The 13,035-nt window shown below is 43.8% G+C and overlaps 1 protein-coding gene across 1 annotated transcript in view; it reads left to right on the forward strand.

The window, feature by feature from the left end:
- The window catches only part of LOC310772272 (uncharacterized protein), a 48,937-nt gene extending 36,014 nt beyond the window's left edge, over positions 1–12,923 (forward strand). The window contains exons 5-6 of the mRNA XM_083632033.1: positions 6,022–6,131; positions 10,860–12,923. Of these exons, the coding sequence (XP_083488159.1) occupies positions 6,022–6,131; positions 10,860–11,230 (481 nt within the window). The 3' untranslated portion in view covers positions 11,231–12,923. The remainder of the gene's footprint in view (positions 1–6,021; positions 6,132–10,859) is intronic.
- The last annotated feature ends 112 nt before the right edge of the window (positions 12,924–13,035 follow it).

Consider the following 13,035-nt stretch of genomic DNA (forward strand, 5'->3'; position numbering starts at 1 on the left):
GCCCACTCCACAGTTGTGGATTTGGCTGTTCTAGGCTGTTCTTGAGTAGAGGAGGAAATGAGTTGATGAGTTGACGATTCAGTCTGAATATCAGAGTTTACACACAGAGTCCGAAATTTTGTATGCGTTTTTTTGACCCGCCATCCGGAAAAAAATCGTCACACACAGAAAACCTTGAACACTGAGTCCGATGCATTTTATTATTATGTTCATCGTTCTATTCGCAATACGAAACAAATAGGCCTAGTCCTCTCCTGTATACTGGACAGGGCTCCATCAATGCTCACATTCACCTCGCCAAGCCGGCTGTGGTGCGCTGTGGCCGTGCTGCAGGGGAGAGGGAGCAGAGAGGGAAAGAAAGGTGAGCGAGCTGCTCAGACTGGACTCCAGCCGAGCGGGACTCGGCCAGTTGTTTCTCCGTGGCTTATTTTCGACTTGCATGTGTGACAAACTGCAAGCTTTGTGTCTTCGCTGACGGTGAAAAATCTCCACACTCAGGACATGCTGGCGTGTGTGTGGTGGCTGCAGCCCATCTGTCTCGGCGCACGTCACGTGAAAAAAGGGGGGGAGCCGACCGGTACACAGAATCGGATATGTAGACTGACCGCAGAGAGAGAGAGAGAGAGAGAGAGAGAGACAAAGAGAGACAAAGAGAGACAGACAGAGAGAGAGATAGAGACAGACAGAGAGAGAGAGAGACCGGCGCACGAGCGCAGGTCACCCACCGGTCATGGCCAATCAGCTGAAAATCTGCCATTTTCGGTCACGTGCCGATCAATCGGTGCATCTCTATCTATGACATCACTGATGATGTCACAATGTCTGTGATGTGATGATAGGATGGTGGATGTTGATTGCAAGGGGCAACCCCACCCCCTTTCCCCTGAGGACGCGGAAGTCTTTATTTAAGCTGTAATTCCTCAAATGGCCACTTGAGGCTGGGCTCAGTAGTCCCGTTGTTCGTGTTTAAATGCCCAACTTCTAACTGTAATTAAACATATTACAGCCCGGTCCTTAACACGGTTTTGGTCTATATAGCTGATTTCACCTTTTCATAACGTGTGTGTGTGGGGGGGGGGGGGGTATATTTGATAACTCGCCCGTTTACATTTGATAAGGGTTTAAAGTTATGCATAATTGAAGGAGTGTCCGAGTGAGTGAGCCTGAGCCTGCTCTGCTGTAGAAGAGCTGGTGACGCGAGGTTAGCTCTGCTGCCACAGCACAGCCCAGCCTGTTTGCTACACGGCCATCACGGTCCACGGGCACCACAGAGCTGCACCGCAAGTTATCTGGACTGCTGACCCGAACCACCAACCGTTGATAATTACAGTACGGGTCCGAGGGATTTGAAACAAAGCGTTCTGGGCACAGCTGGTCGTGACATCAATCTGTAACAGATGGCCGATGTCTATTTGGAGATTTTTAAGGAAGGGTAGGCTACTGTGGCTAAAGGCTAATTGTCTGACCTGGTGGTCGCGTTTGTGGTGTTGCGGTCTTTTTGTCAATATTATACAGTAAATATGTTTTCTTGCGATGCAGTTGGTTGTATTAACCGTACCTCAAAGAAAGGTGGTTTCCACTTTTTCCGGTGAGTGAATGAAGTCGGTGGTCACTGCTAACATTGTACCATGGACTGTATACATTCTGTGCTAATAATGCTAGCATGATAACATCCTTTTCACACACACACTGAATATACCGAAATGCTAGATTTGATCATGGACTTAACGCTAATGTTAATCAAAAACAGCCGCACTCATAACAGTAAGGTGTGTTTGACCTAATTGAAATATTAACGTTAATGGACTCACATTTCAGCGTGGTTACAGATGTAACCTATTTAACGCTAGCTAGCTACAGTAGATTTTTGGAGGCGTTAATGTGAATGTCATGACCTAGTGAGCGTAGTATTGTACTGTATATTATACATAATCCAGATGTAACCTAGCTATAGCTAGACGTTAAGAGGTTAGCGTGAATGCGACTGAGACCTGACTACTGGCTTGATATCATATTCCAGATGCAACCTAGCTAGATGTTAAGCTCCACACTGTTGTATGAGTACAATCAAATGTATCAAGCCTTGATATCATATTCCAGATCCAACCTAGCTAGCTAGATGTTAAGAGGTAGGAATATACCGAAATGCTAGACTTAATCGTGGACTTAATGTTAATCAAAAACGGCCACACTCATAACGTTAAGGTGTGTTAGACCTAGCTAGAAATATTAACGTTTATGCACTCGCATTTCAGCGTGGTTACAGATGTAGCTGACGCTAGCTAGCTACAGTAGATTTTTGGAGGCTATAGCGTTAACGTGAATGTCATGACCTAGTGAGCGTAGTGTTATACTGTATATTATACATAATCCAGATCATATTCCAGATAAAACCTAGCTAGATGTTAAGCTCCACACTGCTGTATGAGTACAATCAAATGTATCAAGCCTTGATATCATATTCCAACGTGAATTCAGCTGAGGGGTTCGCTCCAGAACGAGACTGTTGCATTCAATATTTGTACACGTTACTGTGCAGTAGTTAGTGCAGGCTAATTAATTGTTGGAAGTAAGGTTTTTGAATTCTAAAAGGCTCACAGCACATGTTGTTTCTGACTTGGATTGATTAATCAAAATTTTCAAAATCTTTACTACTGTACTGTCCATTAATAGTGACATCAGGTGACAAGCTGAAATGTCAATTCTTATAGCAAATCTAGGTACATTTCAGACTTTAACGTAGTGTCCCGTCTTGTCTGAGGTGAATGCAAGTTACCTATATTTTTCAATCCTGTCTTTGAATAAAAGTTGTACATTGAGTTATACTTGAAAACCATGTCTCTGCTCCCTTATTTGTGTTCACAATTACAACAAATCTGTATGGTTTATCTGTTGGCATTAAACCGTATTTCCTTGGGTGATATTCCATATTTGTCATTAAACCTAGCTGTTCACATCTGCATTTTCTGCAAATTGGGCTAAATTTGCAATGATAAATCAAATCCACGTGAGATATAGGGATGTCGAAAATCATAATTTTTCTTGACCGACAACCGACACTCATTAGCCGACAACTGTCGGTTAACCGAGAAGATTAAAATGCGCTATTTTACTGTCTGTGCCCCATTAAACCATTGGGCTACCAAATGCTTGATTTTTTTTCAGTAGAAAGCGTTTATTTTTTACATCTACAAGCAGAAAAAAACACATTAACAAAACGAGAAGACAAGTTGAACCCTCCAGCCATCTAAACAAAAACATTCCTCCGATAGGCTATACTGCTCGCATTGCATATTAAGGGCACGTCAATTGACACGCAGCCGCCCCGTGAAGTAGTGTTTGAGCGGACGACAGCCCAGGCTGCAGGGCGCACTGACAAAGTGCGCAGCATCACTACAGTATCTTCTCTTTTAGCAATAGTCTCACTAATCCCACAGTGGTTTACCTGCTTTTGAGATCTGCAAAAAATAGTTTGCTTCTGTCTCACCCGTTCGCTCTCTCTCTTCACACACGCAGCGAGGGCTGTGCTCTGTGTGTCTGGCAGGGCTCCACCACATTATAAAGACGAGTCCGCACTCCGCACGCAGTCTCTTGTGAAACAATTTACCTGAACTGCCATGTGTTGGACAGTAACGTTAACGTTAATTGATACTTTTCAATCGTCAATTCGACCGCTTCATGTCATTTTTGTAACACGGTAAAAACTACTGTTTCATCATTGAGTGCGAGCGTATGCATGCGTGTGCCTGATGAACATGCACTGCAGAGAGGGAGGGAGAGAGTTGCCAGCCGCAGCAAGCACGCCACGCACACGCACATGCAAGATGTGTGTCCCAGCCGTTAGACCGAATGAGACAGTGAAGAAAAAGTAGGCTAATGACAGCACACACGGAGTTAACAAAACTATAGAACATGTATGAGCTGATTGTTTCGCTGGGTGTGTTAATCATTCTGAAGTGGTCACAGAGCACATCTGAGCTGTGTGCTCAGACATGAGCAGCAGAGGGGCGGGGCAGTCAGTGCGCTCACTTCACTTCTGTGGCTGCAGCAGGTGTTCAGCTGTGTGTGCTTCGCTGCGGAATGCGTTTGATCAGACATCGGGTAGATAAAATCAACATGAACCATGTGTTTATTTCCAAATCTAGCTTGATTAATACTTGCCCCATCGTTTAATATACTTATGTTACATTGCTGACCACGAAGGAGGGGGGGGGATCGCCACATTGGCAACACTGTTATATGCAAATTAACATGGAAATTGACCGTTTAACCGACATGCTTAACCGACCAAAGACGTTCTCGGCGGTTAACCGGTTAACGGTTAACCGTCGACATCCCTAGTGAGATATCACAAGTACTTTTATTAAAACACAAAATAAAATAAAATGCAAAGAGAGGTTTCCTTCTCTAACTATTGGTGCTTTGACAAAATATTTACACAATGAGATTTTTTATAAATAATCATCAATAACGTGGATAATGATGATGACATCTGCAGCTGCTGGACGAGAGACAGAAGACCAGTCCACTTGAAGGAGATCCACAAGACCTTCCAGCACGCCACAATGCCACACTCACCCAAGATAAACGCTGCTGTAGGGGTAAAAAAAATACAATGTATGCTTCAGGGAATGACGTGAAAAAGTGACATAATGGGGTGGTTATACATTGATTCACGTTAATGTTGTTTCACAGTACTGTAGCTAATATCTGGCCATAATTCTGCAATTGCCCACTATATGCTTAGTACATTATAATAGCGATAATATCAATATCAGATCAATCTTTGGTTAAACTTTTATTGTAGTTTCGTGTTAATTTAGCCTACCTCAACGTAACGTGAATGTGGAACGACGACTCTTCACCTCCTCACGGGCCCGACCGGAGCAAGGAGAACAGAAGTGGATGGCCTGTTAGCTAGCTTGCTAGCAGTCTGACCTAGCTTCAGTTAGCTTGAAGAGAACTGGCGTGTGACAAACACGCCCACTGCCATGGGCGTGTTTGCACTGGCGTGGGCGTGTTTGTCACCGCGTAAGATCACCCCCATAGGTTATGCTAATCGGTGCTCATCTCACGCTCCACCCTCTCAACCCCCACCTTTGCACTAAAACCAAAATGGCAACGTCCAGCTCGTTTATGACTTGAACTCAATTCAGAAGAAGAAATTCAATGGGGTAACGACGTCCATTATTTTTAGTCTATGGTTGATTGTCGTCTTCTTCTTCTGTGGTTCTATGGCAGTTGGCATCCTTTATGTTGCATTACCGCCTCCTTCTGGATTTATCCATCCACTGTTTCCCAACATTCTGTCCTGTACTCATTCCATTTCTCTCACTCGTCTATTCCTTCTCCCTACTTCTTCCGCCCGGGTCTTCCCTACATTCTCACCCGTGCTTCGACGCCATCCTCTCCCTTCCTGTTGATTGTGTCAGTCGGAATCCACCCTATTATAGATTTATGAAATCACTGATGATGTCACAATGTATGACATCACTGATGATGTCACAATGTATGACATCACTGATGATGTCACAATGTCTATGATGTGATATGATGGTGGATGTTGGCCTGTGAAGGCTTAAGAATGTAAAATATCGCTGTAGTGCCCCCATGGGCGGATTTTGTGTGTGCCAAATTTGAAAACGTTTCACCAATCAGACACTGAGCTAGAGCCATTAATCAGCGTATAAAAATAATAAGAATCTGGACGAAAACGCATTCGCTGTGAATACCTAATAATGACAATAATAATTGGGGGGGGGGGGGAGTGCAGCTGTGCAGCTGTCTACACAGTATGTTCTCTGAGGGGAGGCTCATGCTGCCACACTTTGAAAACCCCTGGCCTAAAACACACACTGCGCTCACTGCTGCCTTCACATGTTTCTCTGCTCGCCAGGCAGCCACTACACACACACACACTGTCCGCCCGCCGTGGCTTTGGCTCATTTTCTACAGTCAGTGGTCTGGACTGCACATGTATGAAGACTCAGGCTCTCCTGTGTTGTGCCCTCCTCTCCACAGCGTGAAGTCGGTGGCCCAGGAGCAGAAGAACGAGATCATGACTCAGCTCCAGACCATCCGCTGCCTGATGAAGAAGAGAGGGATGGACTGTCAGCCCCTCAACCGCCAAGGTGGGCTGAGTCCCTGTCTCTGTGCCCTGTCTGTTTTAGGGATGGGCAATGAATTTTGAATTTTGGAATAATCGTTTTTATTATCAAGATCGACTTTTATTATTGAAATTCGAAAATCGTTTATTTATTATTTTAGTTTTTACCGGAGCCTGTCTCTTTAAGAGCGACACTTTTGTCCTTGTGACGTTGCCGTAGCAGCTGCGCACTGAATCAGAATGGTTCTGTGCTCAGCCGACAGTAGCATCCGGTTACCCAGTTCAGAACTGAACTGGGTAAAAAGGCTTTTAAATTTTCTGCCCCCTCTACCTGGAATGATGTGCAGAAGGACTTGAAATTATCTAATCTTATAACTCTGGGGGAATTCAGGTAAATTTTAAGAGACAGAGAAATTAGTTCTCTTGGATCTTGTGATTGCCCTGTGGTGTAACCTAACTATTGTTTCCTGAGTGTGTGACTGACTGTATTTTATCTGTTTATTTTGTGTTTGTGTGTATTGATGCAACTGTCTTTATGCTGCCGTTTTGGCCAGGTCGCTCTTGGAAAAGAGGTTTTAATCTCAATGAGTTTTTTACCTGGTTAAATAAAGGATATTGATTGATTGATTGATCCAGCAGCTCCTTGGTAGAAACTATACTAGCTATGGTAAAAACGCGAGAAACGTAGTAGAAATGGTCTTAAACTGTCTATATTACAGCAACACTCAGCCACAAGGGTTCAAGGCTTGTTACTGCATAATGAAAAACTGATATTCTGTTTACTGTTCCATGGGCCATCTCGGCATCGTTCAGGAAGACTCAGGTCTGGCTGCCTAACCACAATTGAATTAAACTCAATTTTGATGAGGGGAAGTGAAAACGCAGCATATGCTTAGTTTTAAATTGTGTGGTGTATTATTTTATTTTTTTTCACAGACAACCCCATTTGAATTCAATACGACCCCACCCTGAGTTATAGTCCATGGGCCAGAGCAGATATCGGTATCACTCAAGGTGGCAAAATATAGTCACATTTTTTGAAAAGGTACATGTCCATAGATGATATTTTGGTATGATAACCTTTGCTAAGTGGTAGCTTTGTCACAGTTATCAGCACATGAAGTTAACCACCCCCTACAATAAATTGGTATCTTAGACGCTGGTGCATATCCTACTTTAGGCTCATTTTCAGGACCTTTACTCATGTTTTATGAAGGCATGTTTGGTCTAATTTCAAAGGGTAGACTCATAGGTTAATTTAAGCACAGTTGTGAGTTTGTCTAATAAACATAGAGGTCACATGGGCTCTTCAAAGTGTCAACAACATTCGTTTAACCACCATTTCCGCCTAAACTATAGTCTTTATTTGAGCATTATGACATGTAGGAACATCACTGACACAAATAACAAAACCTGAAATACTCACAGGACTGTAACAATTGAGGAAATGTATAATCTTCCCATATTATCCCACCATGAAGGCTGATTGTGGGCCTTATAGTAGAATATGAACCCGGGCCAGAATTTTCACTAATTGGTACCATCCAAGTTGACAAATTCTAGTTTTGTATTTTGAAAAGGTCTGTACCTTTAGATGATATTTCAACTTGATAAACCTTCCCAAGTGGTATGTTAGTCACAGTTAACCCTCAATGACACCAAACGTTGATCCAAAGAAAGAGACAATCGTGTCCCTTTATTTGAACAGAACATGTGATATAAAAAAAATCAAGAATTCTAACTTATCATTTATTTAACCAATGAACTTTATCATCACCACTATCACAAATATAATATTAAACAGTATTCATATTCTGTTTTATTCATCATCATCATTATCATCATAGTCATCCAGGGTCACGGCCTCCTCATGGGAAGACTTTAGCTCTTCAACATTACAATCTTTTTTGTTGAGACAATAGCATGTCTCTCCACAGGTTGCAAATAGCTGCTTGTCCTGAAGCTGTGCCCAGTTCTGTGGTAGCTTTCACTGGTCCATGATGAATGTTATCAAGGCAGTTTTGCTGTCTGGATTTCTTAAAAGCTTTCTCCACTGCACGACATTGTGTCCTGGGGCAATGTTCTTCCATTGAGTGCTACTACTTGCTGAACCACAACTGCATCTCTCTGCATTCTTGATTGATGTTTTCCAGTACACATCAAACACCACATCTATTCAGTTACTGAGTAACTGAAAGAGAGAGAAAGAGTAACTGTTACTCTTTCTCCTTCATGCAACGCTAGGTTCAACACAGAACCAGCAATCTCTCCAAAAGTCTTGCCATCATCTTTCAGCATGAGTGTCTCCAATATCCTCAACTGCTAATGTTGATTTCTCTAAGTCGCTAGCGAGTGCAGCGGCTTTGTTGGTTTTCCGCAATGAGACATCTGGATTGAAAGTGACCAAGGCAATGGACCATGAGCCAGGACATCTTCAATGTGCAGATCTTTACTTTGCGAAGCAATGATCATATGCCCAAAAATATTTCTATCTGCTTTCAAGACCAGCTCCTTGTTTTGTGTTTGGTTTCCTCTATCTCTTTTTGTGATGCCTGAGAATGTCTTTCAGATTCTTTTTTTCCCACTTTGTCATGGAACTTGGTTGCTGGTTACTCTTTCTCTATCATATGATTGTTCAATGTGTTATTATTACTACTGTAATTGCTACTGTTGTGGTAGCTAGAATTAGCTAGACATATTTTATGTGAAGTCCTGAGACATGCTTGTGAATTAGGGCTATACAAATACACTTGACTTGACTGACTTGACTTGGTGACACAGCAATACCTGTGGAAAGGCTGATGATATTAGACTGATCTGGACCTAGAGGGTTTACCCAGCTTTTCTCCATAAGCTCTACAAAGGCATTCACATCTGCCCTATCCTTCTCTATTCTGGGCTTCTGTAGATCGTGATGACTGAAACAGTCTGTGGACTTGTTGCCTCTCATGTTCCTGAGCTGCCTCAGATACTGACTTCTGTCTGAAGTGACTGCACCAGCTTTCAGGCTGAAACCCTTGGTTCCTCCAGCAGTCTGATTGTCCTTGTTTATGGTCTCCTCAATTGTCTGGTCTACCATAATCTTTCCAATATGGAATAATTTGTCTGCAGGACGTATGCACCGTCATCCAGTGTATGTGATGCCAACAATCTTTGCTACCTGCTGCTCTGCACCAAATGTCCTCGAGTGGCCACCGCCCGGGTGGGGTCGTCAAAAGGGCCTTTCTGTGTGGAGTTTGCATGTTCTCCCCGTGCCCCCTGGGGGTTTCCTTCATATAGGGACCCCTCACCAAAACATGCAATATCCTGGTCACTGAAGTGGTGCCTCCTCTGGTCGTTCAGGGCGCCTGTTCGGAGGGAGGGGAACTCATTGGAATAGCGTGATCATCCCACGTGCTATGTCCTACCGGTGAAGCTTCCCCTGTCAGGTGAAAAGAAGTGACTGGCTACACTGCCCATGTCTCGGAGGAAGCATGGAGCCAGTTTCAGCTCTCCCCAGATCGGCAGAGGGTGGAGCAGCAACCAGGATAAATAAATTAAAAATGAGCACTAATGGGGGATAAAAAATTTGGGAAAAAAGTAAGATTTTTCTTTACTGTTTAACATTATATTTGTGATAGTGGTGTTCTGTTCAAATAAAGTGACAAGATTGTCTCTTTCTTTGGATTAATGTTTGGTGTCATTGAGGGTTAACTGTGACTAATATACCACTTGGGAAGGTTTATCAAGTTGAAATATCATCTAAAGGTACAGACCCTTTCAAAATACAAAACTAGAATTTGTCAACTTGGATGGTACCAATTAGTGAAAATTCTGGCCCGGGCCCATCAAAATCCCACAATCAGCCTTCATAGTGGGATAATATGGGAAGATTATACATTTCCTCAATTGTTACAGTCCTGTGAGTATTTCAGGTTTTGTTATTTGTGTCAGTGATGTTCCTACATGTCATAATGCTCAAATAAAGACTATAGTTTAGGCGGAAATGGTGGTTAAACGAATGTTGTTGACACTTTGAAGAGCCCATGTGACCTCTATGTTTATTAGACAAACTCACAACTGTGCTTAAATGAACCTATGAGTCTACCCTTTAAAATTAGACCAACCATGCCTTCATAAAAATGAGTAAAGGTGCTGAAAATGAGCCTAAAGTAGGATATGCACCAGCGCCTAGATACCAATTTATTGTAGGGAGTGGTTAACTTCATGTGCTGATAACTGTGACAAAGCTACCACTTAGCAAAGGTTATCATACCAAAATATCATCTATGGACATGTACCTTTTCAAAAAATGTGACTAGATTTTGCCACCTTGAGTGATACCAATGAGTGAAATTTGGGGCTTTGGCCCATGGACTATTAGCCCATTAGCCTCAACGCGAGACTCAGCCTTCATTCTTTATTCTGAGTCTCGGCGTAGCAATCCCTGAGTTAGCCCATAGGATGGCCGAGAGCCTGCACCTTTTCATTCCAGTGATTTCACTGGTTGGAATGAAAACTTAGACTCTCGTACTTCACATACAACATTAAACAACCATCTGAAATCTGATCTGAAATCTGAACTGAAATCTTTGAGATGTATGCGTGAGGAAGGCTTGTTAAAAAACTTTTTTTTAACCTTTATTTATACAGGGAGGGCCATTGAGAGCAAGCTCTCTTTTTCAAGGACGCCCTGATTACGCCATATACAAGTTGCCTTTGAATGCCGATCACAAGCAGAGAAAATCACCTAAACACGTTTCATCTCTTTCAGAGGGGTCCGGCGAGCGCAATCTGGATGACCTCATCGAGTCACTGGCAGCCCGCGACACTCTGGCAGCGGATGCGTCTCTGGAGGAAAACCAGTCGTGCGCAGGAAGAGTGGAGGCTTCTGAACAGGTCCGTCCCCAGGCTGAGGAGCTGGGAGAACAGATCCCCGAGGAGGAACGTCCCCAGGCCGAGGAGCTGGGAGAACAGACACCCGAGGAGGAGGAGGAGGAGAGAGAGGGCAGCGAGGAGGAGAAAGAGGAGTTTGATGACAGTGAGCTCATGGCCTCTCTGGAGGAGTCTTACCAGACAAACATCCAGGATGTCGGAGCGGAGCAGCCTGCCTCTGGCCTGAGGCGACGCACCCGACCCGAATGAACTGGCTGCAGTGTCTCAGGACTGTACATTAATGCAACAGATATTTATTATTTAACGGATTTCAGTCCAAAAGCTATAGATGAGGTTTAGGGGTAAAAAAAAATGCCACTTGATATCCATCAGCCAAACATGATTCTTTCATCAAAAACGTAACAATTTCATAAGCAAAGGTCTCAAGTCCAAAACACACTGGCATCATACGGCGTGCATCAAAATGTATAACCATGGTAGACCATCTACCATAAAAATATTGACAGAGTCAGCGTGATGCCACCCATTGGTTTTTGGACCACCCATTGGGTTTTGAAGCCTAGTGTGGCCGTCACCATCTTGGGGTCCTTGCGCAGCTCGTGCGAGACGGCACAAGACCAGGCAGGTCATTTAAAGTGGTATTAAAAAGTCTTAAAATTGAGCTGAAATGGCGTTTCCAGGTGATGTTATTCCTCATCATGCCATATTCCCAGTGAAACAGGGTAGAGAGGTGGGACATAGCGTGTGGAGGAGTTTGATTTGACCATTGGAAAGTGGGAGTCTCTGGGATGGGAGAGTGGAGAGTGCCCTGTGCCTCGGAGCAGAGCGAGACAGCAGTCACTCTGCAGGTAAAATCAGCCGCGCTGGAACTACTTTTAAGTAGGGGGTGCGGGCAGCGCCGAAGAAAATTATAAGTTTTTTGGACAGCCATATTTCGAGGAATATTTATTTTTAAATTAACATTAGGATTATACGGTTGTGATGTCATTATTCAGTATCTTCTCCTCTTCTCTGCAGCATTACTCAATTTACCCTCAGCAATCAGGGACAGTGATAGACTACCTGCTATTCCTCCCATTTTCTCTTTCTTTTTTTGTCAGTCTTGTCATCTCGTATCTCTTTCTCTTCACAAAGTGTGTCTCCGACTCCGTGAACAAAGTAAACAGCTATGTAAACACTAGTTTCAACGTGAGGCTAAGTAAACAAAACTTCAGCATTTCCCGGAGTGCACGCTTCACATTGTGTGGATCCTATTTTTACCCAAAAACCACTGCGTTGAGCAAAGATCGTCTATGGAGAAGATATCCACTACACAGCACAGACTCATGCACAGAAACACAGTACTCGAGCCAAAACCAACAATTTCGAAAATTCCATCTCTTGCCACCAGGGGGTGCTGTAGCACCCACCACACCCAGCTTCCTGCGCCCTTGGGTAAAATAATGTATTTTACCAGACAAATCTGAAACCTACCGGTCACGTTTCAATAACACTCTATGTACAAACACAATATAATGTAAATACAGCCCTGTGCACTGTGTGCTCGCTAGCTGGCTCACTACAGCGAACCCCAGAGCAGAGGACCGACGGCTGGCTCCCTCCGGGCGCACAGCCTCCTTCTCCCTGAGGGATAGTGCTGGCCGCCCGCCTTGAAGCGTGCGACGAGCCACGGTAAGTAGCGAGTTAACGAGCCAGTTACATGTCCTTTGCATTCTACATTAAATTAGGACATTACCGTTAATTTTATTTTAAGTTTAGTAAAGTTAAGTTATCCTTTATTTATCTCCATGGGTAAATTCTGTGCATTTCCCCCATCCTCTACTAGCAACCTTCCTAGAACTAGGAGCATTGGGCAACCGCCTGGGGACCAACTCCAGTTCTTTTGCCATTGCCTTGGTCAGGGGCACTGACAGGAGTCTTAACCCTAATATGCCTTTGATGGTGGGAGGAAAACCCACACGAACACGGGGAGAACATGCAAACTCCACACACAAAGGACCTTGGCCAGACCGGGGTTCGAACCTGGGACCTTCTTGCTGTGAGGCAACAGTGCT

Source organism: Poromitra crassiceps (genome assembly GCF_964638095.1).
Source record: "Poromitra crassiceps genome assembly, chromosome: 2".
In the NCBI taxonomy this organism is placed as follows: domain Eukaryota; kingdom Metazoa; phylum Chordata; class Actinopteri; order Beryciformes; family Melamphaidae; genus Poromitra; species Poromitra crassiceps.